Source organism: Chelon labrosus (genome assembly GCF_963514085.1).
Source record: "Chelon labrosus genome assembly, chromosome: 17".
In the NCBI taxonomy this organism is placed as follows: Eukaryota; Metazoa; Chordata; class Actinopteri; order Mugiliformes; family Mugilidae; genus Chelon; species Chelon labrosus.
In genome coordinates, this window is record NC_140350.1 from 3,666,364 (window position 1) to 3,684,636 (window position 18,273).

The 18,273-nt window shown below is 42.5% G+C and overlaps 1 protein-coding gene across 1 annotated transcript in view; it reads left to right on the forward strand.

Annotated features, from left to right (window-relative positions):
* The window catches only part of gria3a (glutamate receptor, ionotropic, AMPA 3a), a gene marked incomplete at its 5' end in the record, with an annotated part of 68,433 nt that overhangs the window by 8,995 nt on the left and 41,165 nt on the right, over positions 1-18,273 (forward strand). The window contains one exon of the mRNA XM_084564774.1: positions 5,914-6,153. Coding sequence (XP_084420900.1) covers positions 5,914-6,153 — 240 coding nt within the window. The remainder of the gene's footprint in view (positions 1-5,913; positions 6,154-18,273) is intronic.

The following is an 18,273-nucleotide window of genomic DNA, read 5'->3' on the forward strand; positions in this document are numbered from 1 at the left end:
TAAAATTGCTTCTTGGTGAACTTCGTGAACTCGGACTGTAGCATCTCTGCAGCTATTTGGAATATTTGAAATCCTCTCACATCTCCTCTCCTCTCCTCTCACTTCTCAGCTGCTGGTTGGATGCATACCTGTTACCCTGAATCACAAAAAGGGATGTTGGTTGTTTGTTCTTAAGGTTATCAACAAGCTTGTTTACATTTGCTGAGGGTCTGTCAGTGAGCACATTTTCAAGATTTGTTGGCGTCCTCTGTCCAGCCTAGTAATCCTGTCCCATAACTAAATTCACCAATCAGCCACATCATTAAAACCACCGACAGGAGAAGTAAATAACATTGACCATCTTGTAACAATTCAGTGTTCTGCTGGGAAACATTTGGACCTGGCATTCATTCATCTGGATGTTACTTAGACATGTTGCACCCACCTAGACCAGACCAGGCACCCCCACCCCATAGCAATGACACTCCTTGATGGCAGCAGCCATCCCCAGCAGGATGCAGCCTGACACAGACATACACACAAAAACGCTTCAGGAACAACTCAAAAAACATGAAGAACAGCACAAGGTGTTGACCTGGCCTCCAAATTCACTAGATCCCAAACTGATCAAGTAAATCAAGTATCTGTGGGATGATCCACAGAGGCCCCTCCCCTCAACCCATAGGACCCAAAGGCCCCCACTAACTACATTCTGTTGCCAGACACCACAGGACACCCTCAGAAGGCCCATGTCCATTCTCTGATGAGTCACAACTGTTTTGGAGGCACAAGGGAGACCAACACAATATTAGGATGTTGTTGGTTTGACAGAAATAAGGTGTAGTCAGAGCCTGGAAGCCACACCAACTTCCCAGCAATTTTTTTTCTGTGACTGAGAGTTGGTCTGTAGTCGTTCTGTTGTGAACTGATTATGCTCTGCAGGGTTAATCAAATCGTTTAATGCGGTGATGGCCGGAAAATTTACATTTATTTGCAACAAAATGGCTCTCATTGCTTGTAGAACTATCAAATTGCATGTAGAGGTATTTTTTGAAACAGAACCCATAATGAAATCCAAATGCTGTGTTACTACACCAGGCTAGTGTAGTCAAGTGAATGGACTTAAGTTTGAAGTCTATGCAGCATGAGTCAATCTGCTTTACAGTGTGGGTTGTCCCTTTGCCTTATGTTGCAGTAAAGTAGATTTTCACTTTTTTCATGCACTCAAGCTAATTCACACTTCTGAACTTCAAAAAATTAATTATTTAATTCATTCATTCATTCTTTCATTCATCTTCTGGAACCACTTGTCCTGTGAAGGGACGCGGGGGTGCTGGAGCCTATCCGTCATCTGGTGAGAGGCGGGGTACACCCTGGACAGGTCTCCAGTCTATCTCAGGGCTAACACAGAGAGACAGACAACCATTCACACTCACACTCGCACCTACGGCCAATTTAGAATCACCAATGAACCTAACGATGTCCATGTCTTTGGACGGTGGGAGGAATAAACTGATCTAATCATAGCACAGTGAGAAGACAGCCATGCTAGCTGTGTGGCAGTATCAGCCATTTGATCAGCCACTTTGTCCAGACTGAAATATAAACAACCGTGATGAATAGCATCCTGTGGCTACAACCATTCCTGGTACCCAGAGGATAAATCCCGCTGATTTTGGTGATGCCTAACCTTTTGGTGATGCCTGAGAATTGTCTCACAAAATTTCATACTGACATTCACGGTTTCCAGATGATAAATTCAGATGACCTGTGTATGTTCTGACTTTTCCTGTAGTCCAACCACAACGTTCATACGCGCAGTTTTAAGTGAATGGCATCACAGCTATTAGATGGATTGATATAACCAACTATCTGCACAGTCAGTACACCTTCTGCACCATTTGCTGATGCTATTTTCAGAGTTTCTAGTTTCTCTTTGACCCCATCCTTTTTAAGACGACGCAGCTACGTGTTGTATTTTGTCCTCTGCCTTTTCCATTTACTGAACATGTGAACCTGGGATAGGGCAGGACAGGTATTCCCATGTGGCGCAGACCGTCATAGCCTCCCTCTGCCTCTGGAAAATGAACCCTGCTGCTCTCCTCTCCTGTAGTATTCCTGCAGGCGAAGCTCTTAGACACTGCCAGAAAAATAGCTCCCTGCAGGCTGCAGTGTACACATAAACACGTTATTTGTTATTGTCACAAAAAGTAGAATTCCTAACCTCTATTTGTCCAAACTCAGCGTTCAGTCATTTCAGATTTCACCACTTTAACCACTGACTCTGTCCAAGAGGGTTCACCTCCTCGTCTCAGCATGAGTCCACCTCTATCCAGTTCCTCATTCTCACTTTTTTATATGCATAAAGTTCGATTTCCTCACTCCATCGTGTTTTTTCGCTTCTCAGGCCAGAACCGCAGCTCGCCTCTATTCCCCCTTTGCAGTGGAGCTTTAAGAATTCAGCTTGTAGGCTCAGGTCTGCTGTGCACATACACATCAGCTCCATCCCTCCTTCTGCGAGTCTTACAATAGACTCAGACTCCCCAGTTATCCGCAGCAGAGGCCCTCATATTTACACACCCAGGGGAAGACTCATGACAGTGTTGGTGCTACTGGAGCTGCTGAATGTACCTGTTTGACGAGGTGGCGAGAGCTGAGGGGAAGTAGAGAGATGGATGTTGAGGGAGAAGAGGAGAAAGCGAGAGAGCGAAAACAATGACAGGCTGATGTGGATGTTTGTCGGGTGATGAATAAGATGGAAGAGTGAAGAGAGGTGAATTCCTCCAGTTGGGTATTAATCATGCATGGAACGCCTGCATTAGTATTCAGAACAGAAACGCACAGATCAGAAAAATAGCTCCACTTCCCCTCTGTAATAAAGTAAATGATGCGTATCTTCATTTCTGACCATGATCCAGGGAATTTACTGTAGCTGGCTAAGTGTTTACTGCTTCATGAGCCCAAATATATGATTTCATTAGTCCTGTAGGAGAACAGGCTTTCCATTTAACCTTCATAAACAAAAGATATTGCTGCAGTTTTTCGAATAGAGTTGGATGATATTAGATGAGCTGGGAGGTATTCATTTTCCGCCTGCATTCTATTTTGCGTGGATAACATGAGCTGAATGTTGTGACGAAATTAGTGGTCGGTAATTTGAGGAGGCTCGGTTTGGTGTCGAATTATGTTACCCTGAAGAGAACAACTGTGCAGCATGCAGAGCCCAAAACGAAAACATTTGCTCTGACATTTTTCCACTTGAAAAGGGAGAGTTTTGTTTAATTGTTTAGAAGTCCTTGAAAGCATCCTTAAAAATGATCTTTTAGATGTAAAACAGCGGTGCAGCGGCCCCTGGAAGACTGCTGCGCTTGATTAGAGCTATCTCTGTGGCATTTCTGTGGATGCCTGTGTTTGTTTTGTGTGTCAAAGAATGGCAGTCTGGCCTTTCAAGACTTAACTGGATACACACATCAGATCGGCTGATGTGTGTATCCAGTTAAGCCCAAGACTGAGGAAATGGAGGAAAGATAAAATGAGAGAGAGAAAGATGACTGAACTGAATCATTAAGTATGTGTGGAAGACAAAAGGCTCGTTTAGTAGCAAAGTCAAATGTTGGAAAACTTACAACTCTGAACTCCAGTGTAACACATGAAGAAATCAGAGAACTGTCAAATGATTTTGCTGCAACTGCAATCAGAAATGTAAATGTATGCTTTTAACTAACCACATCTAAAATACATTTAGTCTCTCGTAGCTAATTCAATGTTCCCTAAATTATGTTTCTCAAATGTTAGGTGGAAGTTCTTTATCACAATCACAAGGCTAGAAAATACATGCTCGAATGTTCCTCGCCAAAAGGTTTTGCCATTTTTTTGGACGTTGTATGGTTTTTTTTTCTTCTCTGCTGTTGCTTGTGCATTGTTGCTTTTCCTGCCGCGTTACCAGTGGTGAAACCATTCACAGAAGTCTGTATCACATGTGTGTCCTCGTAAACGTGACAAGACAAACTAAACAGTGACCTATCCATAAATAAACATCTCCAAAGCACTACTAGAGGTCAAAACTCCTCGTTACCTTTTAAGTAATGCATGAAGTAATGCCTGAATGAGTACAGTGTCTGTCATGAATTTTGATGAGTGGAATAAGAAATCAGGCAATGAATTATGCTATGCAATTTTGAGAAAGAACAGCATTTGAATGTATTCCATAGTGTCTATGGAGCGTTTTGTATATATTTTGTATGTATGTCACAAGTCTGTGCTGCATGTTCATGGTCAAGCTTTCTGAAAATGTTACCTCAACTTCCCCATCAAGCTATGTTTAGATCATTTATACATGTTCCCTGTACTGCTAAGGTTGCCTTTAAGCTTGTTCAGTGGGTCGTTAATGTTTTGGATCAGAGTCGGACTTGATGTTTCCTTGTATTTTTCTTTTCATTAGGGATCAAGAATGGCAACCTGTGTTTTTTTTTTCTTATAAGAACAGACAACCCGCTTAAACATAGTCTCTGGACAAAAAAAAGAAATGATCAGTTTAAATACCAAGATGAATAAATGAATTAATTTTTGTAAATGTCTTGAGTTAAATGGGGAGAGGTTATTAGCCATGGGTTAGAGCTGGTGAGGAGTTGAAATAATCATTTTTTGGAGAATGTTCTGACAAAGTCATACAAAAATCTCTCAATATTTCTATAATCTGGAGCAAGAAAAGAGCATACGACTCAAATTACAAGGCATCTGTCACTTTGATCTGGGATATTAGGGCAGGTACCTGCTAAATTAGAGTTTGAGAAGTGGACTCTTGTGTGTTGGAGGCTAACACAAGGTGTACTGGAACATATTTTCTTTACACAGCTTGATTCCGCAGCTGCTCTGTTACTTCCAACTCCCAACTCTGGCCCCCAGACAGTTCTCATTTGAGTATCTGAAGGTTTTTGGGTGCTTTTAAGCAGTTCTCATTTTAAGAGGTGAACAAGGAAAACTAATGAATCTGACCGTGGACATTTTTAATTATTATTATACAATGATCAACAGCGTATATACCTCATTTTGTGCACTGATTCTAAACGTTACCAGACATTCATACGTCACAGACAGTACTTTCCTCAGAGCGACTGAATTTGAAACCGCTGCTTCTCAAAAAAAGTTATTTCATTAGACAAAATCACTTCTAACCTCATTTAACATTTACCAGTAATAACCACCAGCTTCACTGAGCAGTGTCGTGATCTGTGCGACGCCGAGGGTCAGAAACATCAGAGCAGCTCTACTGCTTCAGTTATTACCAACATTAGGGCAGGGGGTCATATCCCCGATTCAGTCCTGTTTGCTGTCATCAAGCTCATTTATGATGTACAAATAAAATAAACTATCAAACACCTTGTAAGACCAAGTGTCTGTTGTGCCGGGTATTTATGGCCAGAGCTCATTTCCATAGCCCCGCAGATGGCAGCAGATAGGGCTTGTTATAAATCTTTTATACAGCGGCACAGCACAGTGCTTGAACATTTGCATGCTCATGTTTCAGGGTATTTGTCCATTAAGAGTTGCGGCCAGTGCACTCTCCCATTATTTCTAGTTGATTACCCAAGCAGTTGCATTTACAGCAAGGAGAAGTGAAGGGCACCGGGCAGCAGAGCATGGCCACGGGGAGCAGACATCCCACATGGCACACATTTATTCAGATATCCGCTGCTTCGCTCGGAAGATTAATGCCATCATGAATTCTCCCCCGTCTCAGCTTTATATGGAAATGTTTTACCCCCACGCTGGTCATTAGTGGACTCAACAACTTTAACCTTCAATGTGGTACTAAATTTGGACTTTTTAAGAAGGTGGTTTGCTTTGTTTATTGATACTTTTCTTGAATTAAGGAGGACGGTATGATAAATCTTTTGTCCCTGACCTGAACCTGTTCTGTGTCTGTGTCACCAGTCTGCTCCCAGTTCTCCCGGGGAGTCTACGCCATCTTCGGCTTCTACGACAGGAAGTCCATGAACACGCTGACCTCCTTCTGCGGGGCGCTGCACACCTCCTTCATTACCCCCAGCTTCCCCATCGACGCTGACGTGCAGTTTGTCATCCAGATGAGGCCCGGATTGCGAGGAGCTGTTCTCAGTCTGCTGGACCATTATAAGTGGGAGAAGTTCGTCTACCTTTATGACACTGACAGAGGTGAGAGTTGCCGTCTGGGAAAGCGCACCACAAGATAACATTCAGGAGAAGACAAATGAGTGATAGGTGAACATCTCATTGCTTAAGAAAGTGGAAAAATAAAGTCACTGACATGCCAAGCCCTGCTTGTGCAGAAGTAGTATTATTATTCAGTGCTTGTGATCAGCCTTTAAAATGTAAATCCCTTATCCCCAATCCTCATTCAAAGTGGTCTAAAACAAATTTAATCTATTTCACTAATGATCCAAATTCACTGTGGCTGAATCCCCCTCACAGATGCACTCAATAGTTCCTTGCTTCAGAGAAATGAGTCATTCACAGGTGCTGCTGCTGCCGTAGTTCGACTGCAGTCTCTAATCCTAGGCACTCTCTGATTATCATTTAGCTCTAATTGGATTATATAAAGACTGTGCAGAGCATCATCCAGCGTCTGCATGTGCTTCGTGGGCTCCCCTCATGTAGGCAAACTATTTACAGCTTTGGGTCCTTTGAGGGTCAGCATGTGGAGGCGTTAAGAAACAGCACAACAATCAGTCTGCATAAGCTAGACCACAAACTGGTCACAGACATGCTGGTGTATAGCAGCAAAGATGTATGGTATAGTGTCGTACCAAAGCCGTGCCATTTTAAATTAGTTCGTAGATGCAGACATGTTCTCTGGCTACTGTCTCTGTTCTTAAATGTGCCAAACTGTTCAGAACTGTGCATTCCAGGTATTTTTAAACTACGCAGAGCATTTCTAGGGCAAGCGCAGCCTTTTTTCACTTCCCCTGCCTCACGTCATACACCTCTAGTTTAGGTTTCTAATCTGCTTCTAATGATTCCCACCATGCCGTTTACTAAGACACATGTCTGTTAGAACTTCTACTATACTGATGTTTATATTTCATGTTAGGTTTGACCCCATTAAGGAGGTTGTTACTGCTCTCACATCGTGGGGGAACCTCGGTTTTATTGATCTGGCCAATGTGTGTCTGTGGCAGCCTGCCGGACCTGATAATTGGCTGTCTGGCATGGTTGAGACGAAATGATTAACGAGTTTATCGCCTCTCCGCGGCAAAATCACCCTTCACAGAACTGCCTCCTGATGTGGCCCTTGGTGCTTTGCTTGGCTTTGTTGGGCTCTTTCGCCTGCTGTGTCGAGGGTGACAGGCCACCATCTGTAATACCTTTCCACGGCGTGCCACAGTGTAAACACTGTAGTTTAGGATGGATTTCCACATGCTGCACAGCTTGTGTTTGCTGACAGGCTAGTTAGCTATCCTATTTTGGCAGAAAGACCCATCCCGCTCCTCTCCATCAAGGCTCTGGAGCAATGTAGCTACCGCTCATCCAAATGTCAGTTTAATCTTCATTATAGGAAGAGGGCTCTATTTATGGCCAGAGACGGACTAGCAGGGGGCTCTTGAAAGATGCTTATGTGAGTGATTTGATAGTGTGCATGGCAATGTGACAGTAATATGCTGCAGAGGCATTTTACAATGGTATGTCTGTCCCGACACAGGGCCTTTTATCAGAACAAAAGCAGAGGCATCTTAAAGTCTGCTAGAAATTGAAAAATCATTAAAATGAGATTGTCTATCCCCTCTAGATCTTGGGGAAGTGGAATATGGCCTGCTTTTCATTCCATAGCATGATTTTTTTTGTCGCACCCTGAAGGCATAACGTCTCATCAAAACCGTATCTGTATGTTGGGATTTTCCCTGCAATGAGAAACAAAATGCCCACAGATACCACTTAATGTTGCCATGTGTGAACTTCACACATAATTTTCAAATTGGAAGTGGCATCGACATCAAATAGGCTCAGCTTCACTTTCATGTTGGGGATATCTTCTTCTGACGGCAGCGATCTAAACTATATTAACTAACTGACATATTCACAGTAATTATTCAACTATGAGTTAAACGCAGCCCACGTCTCATTCGAAGAACTGATTTCTTGATGAGCCGAACAAAAGGGGAAACTGAGGAAGTTGAGCAGTCTGAGGAGAAGCACAACAAAGAGAAAGAACGTCGTTACAGTTTAAATACATGTTTATCTGCTGTTGTGCAAAACCACGTATTTATCCTGCATGAACTGCTCATGAAACGTCCTCATTAAATAGACTAATGGCCGCTGGCAGAAAAGACCTCCTGAACCGAAGAACATCTGGGCATCGCCAGCTGGCCACTGAGAATACGGCCTCACCAGGTTTTTTTTATGTTTTGCTAATTTACTGCAAACTGCAAACGCTGCTTAAACATTACACGAGTACTACAGTATGGCGTTCATGATGGTTTACAAAGACTCTTAAAACTGAACCATACAGTTTCTCAATCATCAGCAAAACATTTATTTGACATAGAGTTGGTTGCGTAATGAAGTCCATGTATTCCTATGAGAACATGCGTGATCTTGGATGGGTTTGACCAACTTTGTGGTGCATTGTGAAGAGACGACGGTGGGTGCTAGAGAGCTGGACAAACAATCACGCTAACAGGCCAAAGGCTGTGACACACCAAGCTGTTGGTCGGGTGTTTTCCAGTGTCAGGTTGCTGTTGAGTATCCTAGTCCCTGCTAGGGGGATGGCAGATTTGGTACATTGAATCGGAGGTGGGACAAGTTGGTCAGAGAGCTGTCTAATTGGCTCTTCAGCCTAGAGAAGCAGTGGACAAGAAGAAAAACAGAAGTGATGAAAGTAAGCAAAATGACAAAGTTCAAAGGGCACACAGAATGTTTTTGTTGTTTTACACCTTCATTATGAACATTCAAATACACCAGTATTTTCACAACGACATTCATTATCTATATGAATCAAATTTAGACCAGCTGTTCAGTAGGATTCAGGAGTGGCCAGCTCTGTCTGACAGTTTGCAGATCTTCCTGGCTTCCTAGCGTGACAGTAGCTCTTCCAGTTCCCTGGAGTTATTTCCTTTCACGCAGGTGCAGAACGTTGTCCCATTGGTTGTAGCTGGTGCGTTCAAGTGCAACATTTTAGCCGGGTACAGGCGACGCGAGGTGATGCCACAGTCTGCCAGTAGTTCTTTGATGTCGGTTTGGTGTGCCCATGCCTTAGCAGGCTTTTAGTTGCTTGATTACACCGACGGTCAAACTGCGTAACCGTGTAATTAAAAAGAAACTAGTTCAGTCAGTGTACAAGCTTGTGGCAAACACAGTGTACCAACATACAACCTGTAAAACAAGCAACTTGGTCAGTTCAGCTCTTTGTCTCTGGTCTTTATTTGTTCTGAACAGTTGTTTCAGGTCGTTACACGTGGAGGCTGGCCTCTCTTCCAGCTTCCATCTACAGAGAGACTGTCCATCTACGTGACACTGTCTGTATATTATAGAGAATTACGAACAACAAACAAAGCGCAGTTTGAGTGTGAATGAAGCATACATGCTGTTATGCAAGAATTGTTATTTTTGGGGGGACTGGGCACCCCTCCTGTAACGTAACAGCACTACTCATGGGTGATTGTATCAGCTCAGCTCAGGTTGCATGGTGCCAAACAGTCATTTTTGGTCAGTTTACCCTGAAAATTATTTTTACACTAATAGATGAGGTAAAATTGTTACTCGGGGCGGCATGGTGGCGAGGTGGTTAGCACTGATGCCTCACAGCGAGAAGGTCCCGGGTTCGAATCCATGGGCCAACTGGGCCTTTCTGTGTGGATTCTCTCCAGGTACTCCAGCTTCCTCCCACCATTCAAAGACATGCTCATTAGGTTCATTGGTGATTCTAAATTGGCCGTAGGTGTGAGTGTGAATGGTTGTCTGTCTCTCTGTGTTAGCCCTGCAATGGACTGGCGACCTGTCTAGGGTGTACCCCGCCTCTCGCCCGATGACAGCTGGGATAGGCACCAGCAGACCCCCGCGACCCTTAACAGGAACAAGCGGGTACAGAAGATGAATGAAAAATTGTTACTCAGTAGTTTTAATAATCTTCACAGTATGGCTCTAAAAAAAGATTGTACTAACATCGAGAGAAACCCTGTTCAACATTTGCTGCGAAATATATCATTTAGAAAACAGTATATTAGAGCCTGAATAGATCAAATCCAGCTGAGTACAGCATGTTCTCCATTTGATACTTATTGAAATAGAGTTTTCACCTTTGTGTTCAGCTCTCTGCGATGACCTCACGGTAGTCTGGCTAAGGCAGTAATGGAGAGAGAGTTCAGGTTGTGTTTCAGGGTGTTTTTCTGTTCCCAAAGTGTTAAAGTTTAATAGTACATTTACAAGCAATCCCATACTGGTAATAAAATTAATTCATTCATTCATCTTCTGTAACCGCTTGTTCTGTGAAGGGTCGAGGGGGGGCTGGAGCCTATCCCAGCTGGCGAGAGGCGGGGTACACCCTGGACAGGTCTCCAGTCTATCACAGGGCTAACACAGAGAGACAGACAACCATTCACACTCACACCTACGGCCAATTTAGAATCACCAATGAACCTAACCAGCATGTCTTTGGACAGTGGGAGGAAGCTGGAGTACCTGGAGAGAACCCACGCAGACACAGGGAGATTTGCTGTGAGGCATCAGTGCTAACCACCATGCCACTGTGCCGCACGGTAATAAAATTATTAAACAAAAGTATCAAAGATGAAAATACTCCTTGTTATGTCATTATGCAGAGAATGACCTGCATCAGTGTTTGCACTATTACATAGTCTTGGATTATTGTTTTTGATGTTTATATGTTTATTTGTTTGCAAAGAACCACTATTGAGAGGCAGCTAATAGCAAATTAACTCTGGCTGTTAAATAAATGCGGGCATTGCCACGTACAGTGCTTGAGTAAATGTGAGCTCTTACAGTGTAATGCTCACCGTCTAATGCAGTCCTCCTGATTCATGAACTCCACATAATGCAGACTAGGTCTTAACTTCCTGTTGTTGCCATCAAAAGGAGGGAGCGCAATCTAACAACCTTAACTGCAGCTTTTCCTGCATCCTGCTGCCGCTCTGACAAATGGAGACGGTGAGGACGGTGGAGAATTTGCATTCGGTGTGTAATCACACCGCCCTGCTGCTGAACGTCTCTTTGGTTTCGTCTCTGCAAGGAAACATCTGATTAATTGCAGCCTGCTAAAGAGCTGCACTCAGCAGTCAGGCACACGGGCTCATTAACAAAGAATGGAAGAGAGAGCGAATGGCACCGAGCAGCTGTTCCACTCGGTGAACACTTTGCTGCAGCTTCACCCCAAGATGGACACATATCAATAAGCCTTGACCCCCCTCCCTGCCCCCCCGCCACCCCTCGTGGGTAAACACAGTTTTCCTCTCAGGCCCTAATGTTGGGACTAAGGCAGAGATTCATCAATCAAGCGCCTCTACTTCAAGAGAGCTGTTTTCATCCCCAGTTCAAGGACACTATTATGCCTAATAGTAAACATACAATACAAAGAGCAAAGGAGAGCGTCACTAAGATACACACGCAACACAAGGACAGACTGAAAGGTGCTTTTCTGTAATATAGGTTTTAAAGGACTCTGAAGAGATGCAGATGTGAACACATAAAGCTTTAAGAAAGGCACTTAATTAAAATAATCCCCAAGGTTAGACAGGACTACTTATGTCAAATGTAATGAATTTTCAAATTTGAAAAGTACCTTTCATTTGAGTCCACTCTCTATTTGTGGATCCTCTTTGAGTCAGTGTTGAATACATTTTATATTCTCTGTGTGAATCAGATTGCCCTTAGATTCACGCCACAGAGCGCGTTTGAAAGGGCGGTTTGGATGCTGCGTGCGTGTCTGTGTGTGCACTGTGTGGTGACCTCATTGGTGAAAACCTCAAAGGCCGTTGTGCATTCACTGAGAAGATCCAGCTGAGGCGTTGGCTGTCTCTGAGTGTTTCTGCATGAACCAAACCTCCTCTGTTATCCAGCACTCAATCCTCTGCCAGACGCCCAAAATGGCGCCAATTGATCCATGCACATCCACGCATGCAGAGGCAGTGCAGCTTGAAATCAACATCAAACATCACGTAAGCTGTAGACTTTCTGCTCCTTACAGCAGCATCGACCCCGTTATATCAGGAGATTGTTGTGAATTATTAATTCAGAATAACAAATCTTTTCAGACGTCCACCTATTTATTTATAAAATCTGTTCTTTTACCTCTCAGCACGGATCGGCTATAGATGCAGCCTTTTGTTTTGGACATGCTTGCCTTCTGATATAAAGGCACGTCTTCTCAGCTGAACAGACCGGCTGACAGGCTCGCGTTGCAGAGAATGTCACACGCTCGCGTAGCTACAGCAACCTTGAGAAAGACATTACGTAACTTCAAACTATTGCATCACGTTTTAAATTTTTGTGCTTTTCTTGAATAGTGGAGTTGCAGTGCTTGGTATCATTACCTATGCTCACTCTGCCGATTTCATTTCTGCATCAGCCTAGCAGACTAGAACTACTAAACTGGCAATACTGGATAAAAGATAGTTTGCTTAAAGCTGTCTGTAGCCCAGTGCAACCAGGTTTTATGAACAGGAACTGTCCAGGGCTGAAATTGTTGTTTCAGGACCTTGGACAGTTCCTGCATCTCCCATACCTCTCTAAAGCCTTAGTGCTGTAACCTGTGCTCTTTTATCATTGTATCCATTATGCTCACATGTTTCTAGTCATGCTGTAGTTTATGCTGTTCTAAAGTTAACATTTTAATGCATGGAAATGTAGAGTATTAGTTTCCTTCATATTTAGCACTATAAGGCAATGAACTAGCAATTTTCATTGCCGATATTTTGACCTATAGTAGAAAAAGCAAGTGTTACTAATAATAATACAGTATATGACAGATGTGTTGTGTCCCACTAAGTCATGGCAGTGTGACAGTAAGCCAGCATACTCAATAGCAGGACACTAAAATTAATTTTTGAAAACATACATTTTATCATATGTAAGTCAAAATGTCTTGCAGCCTTAACTTGTAAAATCTATATGTAGTTTGTTTTTACCATGCCATCTGTTATTTTGATGCCTTACATTGTCTGAAAAATCCATTTAGAAATAGTTTATTCAGACATTGACTTGTTATGGCAATTGGAGAAGGACCCACATTTTCAATGGTGCTGCCGGCACTGTCGATTTTGGCTTTGTTCAAAATTTCAAACACATTATTTGAACAGCTCTTTTGGTTGCTGCATCCACGTTTCTGTGCCTCCCGGGAACTGGTTACACATCCCGATATATTTATTTACCTCACGCGGGACAAACATGTGCAGAGATAATGTATTTATTTCCAACCTGAGAGAAAGGGTTGGGTCAACCGTTTAGATGATTGTTACATGTTTCCTAGAGAATGGATTAACAAAGGTTTACACCACTGCTTACAATCTGATTTACATATCCGAAAAGAGTCTACCCTCTTCACCTCCTGTCTCTATAGATGTGACAGTGAACCTCCTGCTCCTCTTGTAGTCCACTACAAGCTCATTGGTTTGGCTGATACTGAGCCTCAGGGGACATTTTCCTCTATAGCCCTCCAAAAAATAGTTTCTAACTGAAAACAGAATGTTTCTAAATGGAAATTATTCATTGAAATCATACATTTCACATTTATTTCACCAAAGAATACACTTGATACCTTTTTTAAAGATTGTTCCTTTATTTAATGCATGTGAGTCTGGACAGACATGGATGTAAACTTGAAAAAGCTCTACTGTTTGGGAATGGTCTCAGGAAATGTTAGGAGCAAGATAACTAATCACCCTAATCAAACATATAGAAGACTGAATAATACTAAAGATGGAGGTCACAGTCTACTCTGTGACATGAGTCTACCACCAGTCTTGTCTCTGTTCACACAGCAACTGTCACTGTGACGAAACTGCATTTGTCAACTGTAGTCTTATTTTATTTCACATGAGATTAATATGAGATTTGTAAATCTTACAAATACATGCTGTCCGTCAGCAACCTGAAGCATGATCAATCCCACAATAGACAGACGATTCTTAGTTTAGCCCTGTCTCTTGACTCATAATGCTGCTACTTAAAAAATTGAAAGCAATTCCTTTAACGCTACAGGTGTGCTTCCTCTTATCCTGCTCTTATTGTCTGTTTATTTCCTGCTGGCTTAACAATAAACAGCATGAGCATTTCAGGATAGCGATGTCTTTTCCGGCTAAAGTCGAGATTTTCTTCTCTCCGCAGCTCAACATTGTTGCCTCAGCTGCTCGCAGACGAAGAAACAGCCTCGTCTTCAAATGAATAGAAAATAAATCTGTATGAGACGGAGAGAGTGAGGGAAGGAACTGAGGAGTCAGCAAAGTCTTTGTGCTCTGCCCGTGTCAGAAAACTGCGAACGGCACAGAGGCCAAGCTCTGTCAGACACGCTGTCAGATGCTCCAAATGTTTTTTACTACGTCAAATTTAGAGCCCATCTTTTTTATTTATTTATTTATTTTAATATCGTCATTTCTAATCTGCTCTAACCTTAGGATACTACGTGTCCAAATATGAAACCAGGTGACTAATAGAGAGCCCTTCTGCTTTATTAGGCGCTGCTCTGGTTAGGCCTCTCTATCTATTTCAGGACACTTGCTTTCAGGATAACGCAAGGCCATTACAACAGTAGTCTTTTTGCATTATGAAAGAGATTGATGTGATGTGCTCTTCCCTGTTTGCCCAAGAGAAAACGCCATTTTTATTTGCTGAAGCGATGTGAGGATGTTTTTATAGGAGAAACAGAACAGGCAGTTAGTGCAGCTCTCACTGATGGGCAAGAACCATCCATTTCTTTGTATGTGGTTCAAATACAGATATCCTATGTGATAGTCTGTCACTCTGACTGCCTTTATATAACTTCAGAATCTGAGTTTTAGTGAAATGTGGATTAAACTTATATAAAAGACGAAAGAAAACAGGAGGAACAAGTTTCTGCTAGCAACTTTGCAGCTGTCATTAGATACAAAATAATCTGTTTGATTAGCTCTGATCAGAGATTTGGCAGGAGTGGGTGGTGTGGAGGTGCAGGGCTCTTTGCGGTTCATCTAATTTGGAACAGGGAGCTGCTATCTACATTGGACTGCATTTAGAGTAGGCGTCGTTAGGCTAATTGTGCTCAAAAGTGTCCTTTTACTGTCATTTGGCAGCTATAATCCTTTTTATTTTACCGGCTCTGAGAGAACTGCCCACTGAAAGCGGTCTTCCTCGTGGAGCTACATAATAAGTGTTGAGATTTTTGGAGATTTCTCTGAAGTAGGTTCAGTGGCTTTGTCTGAGTTGCCTTTGGTGTTGCGCTCGGCTTTGGGCATCCCGTGACAACGGCGCGGTTCCGATGCCTGCAAGAGAATTTTAAAGAGGTCACCTTCTCCGGGGAGGGGGAGGGACGACTGAGTCAGAGTTGAGGCTGCACACCACGCTCAGCCGTCGTGTGAGCCGCTGCCCAAGACAGTCAAGAAGAAACACAGTGCCAGGTGCCAGCAGAGCCTCAGTCAGTCTTTTTTTTTTTCCAGCTCTGTCTCTCACAGAGGAAAAAAAAGTCTCTTGGTAAATGTTTTATTATACATTTGATCAAATATTCTTTTTTCAAAATTTAAAAATCGAAGCCTAAGCAAATGTTTAGTAGAACAGGCGATAATCTAAGTTGATTCTTTGAATATCCTCTATTCCAAAGTGCTGTACATGATTAAGAGTAGCTTGTACTGTTATGTTATGTTATTTGTTCCCAGTTTAAGCAAACGGTACTATGCTCTATATAACCAATCCTCTGAGCTGCAAAAAACAGCATAACAGAGGAGTACATCCTTATCTCCTGGGTAGTGCTGTGTGGGCTACTAAGCTCATATATTCAAGAGAATCCCATATACAGGCCAACTCCTTTGTGCTGCCAGATCGAACAACTGCCGTAATCTTTGGGTATGTTTTGTGGCCAAACTTAAATAAAAAAAAGTGTGTTTAACATTTTTTTGTGTTTATAGACTTGAGCATACATAAATACGATATGTAACATAATATCCGTTCTGACACTGGTAACAGCATTTTCTTTATTATTATTTGTGCTTTGCGCAAGATTTGCTAGTAGTCCTTTTTCCCCTTCTCTTTGAGTAGCAGCCTGTTAAAACGGGTTTCACTTGTGAGCTGATGAAAGAGCAAACTGTCCATTTGAGTACTGGTGCAGAAAGTACTTCAGAGGAAACATATGTTACAGTGAAAACTGGAAGGGTTCTCTTCCCCTTTGTTGCATGCACATACTGAGTGTGTGTCTTTTTTTCTTTTTGTTGTGTTTGTGACTTGATTTTCAACATTTACAGCCCAGTGAAGGATTTGTATCTCAGTCTTACTGTTGGGCACATAGAAAAGAGTGGTTTTATCAGAGCCTTTTCTGCTAATAACAACTACCTGCTGGGGTTAAAAGGGATAGTTTGGTTTCTTTAGATGTGATCTAAAACACACCAAAGGTTATTACTCACCAATTCAAACACGCCATTAGCACAAACAGACTAACAGATCAAGGCAGTTTTAGACCAGCAAACCCAGTTTTTAAAAATAAAATAACAGTTTTTTTTCAATGGATTCTGGTGGCTTTGAAGGAAAGGTTGACCAATATTACAGCTTCAGAGAAAGGCTGTCTGACAGAATGGCAAAGCAGTAATAATTTTCTACATATAACGTACACTACATATTGATGACATGTTTTTCTGCTTTCCCCATACACAAGAGTTCATTGATTAGCTTTCGCTAACACAACAAGGAACAGGAAGTTGCTAAGATGTTCTGTAAGATAAACCCTTTTGCAGAAGTTGTCCTAATCGCTCGTCATGTAAACACACAGCGGAGTCAGAATTTGTCAGATGTGTTTCATGGACACACTGAAATGCTCTGTCGCCACCAACTTCAGAGAGAAAAATGCAGGTGCTGTTATTGTGATAGATGTGCAACTTTCTTGACGTGCTGATGTATTCTCTAGCTGTTTTGTTTACAAAAAAAACTGTACATGTGCAGACTGTGAATCCAAACCAGTGCACTAACAGAATCTAAAAGCCACGCAGAGCTGGAGAGTATTTTGTTCTTGAGACTTTACTGGCATGGAACTGAAAACGGAAATTTAGCACAGCCACACACTTCACGGATTTATATTTTTCCTGGCATCAAGGTTGTTTTTGTAAAGCATCGCACTTGCATGAGAGATGAAGCAGATCTTTTTTTTTTTTTTTTTCCTGTGCTATAAATATCCTCATGACAATATGCTCCTGATTTTTGAATATGTATTATTCTTCAGGTCGGTGCTGAATAATTGACTCTGTAACATGCCCTTGATGGTCGTCCTGCCTGCTGGCTGTTGTAAAATGTACCATCTGTTTACAAAGTCAACCCAAATGCTGTCTGTCATTCGTGTGTTGACTGATAAATCACAGCAGAGTTAATACTCACCAAGAGACTTAGGTGTCCTCTGACATGCACATTTCACACTGGCATTGTGGTTAATGGAGTTGGAGCACACTGAATGTCACATTCAGTTAAATTCTTCATTTCAGAGCTTTTGACCTTATCTATTATGTCTGCATAGTTTTAATTGCAGCTTAACATCAACCAGCCAATACAAATGTTAAAACCCCCAACATCCAGCTTAGTTTGGTGTGGGGAAAAGAACGAAAATAAAACTCTCAACGGAGTCATTTGTAAATCCTCCCAAATCCTTTTTTCTTAAGCAGCTACTAACACGTTTCAAAATGTCATGGATATCCCAGCTTATGGTGTTCAGTGCTATGTGTCAGAATACTGGGAGGAGAGCTGACACTCTGCCTTTTTATTTCCCCTCAGCCAACAGTGATATACTGTGCGGGATTTTGGATTTGATGTCTCAGAGCCGATAAAGAAAGACGCACGTTTCTGCATCTTTGGCCTGATAAAGTCTTGACGATGACAGAGTCGAGGGGCAGACACGGGTCAGCTCAGCGGCTTCTTATCAATCACCGGACTCTTCGCAATGCATCAAGACATGACGCCCTGTTGAATTCCCTCACCTCCCCGAGTATCAGACACGGGAGCGCACCTCTCCCTTTGCCTCTTTTGAGTCCTGAGTGGCTAACGTGGTGGCACCCAGTCAGAGCCAATTGTCTTTAAAGGCCACGCCAGATCTGAGTGCTGTCTACAGAGCACTTCACTGTGAAGGTCACCAGCAGGGGAAGG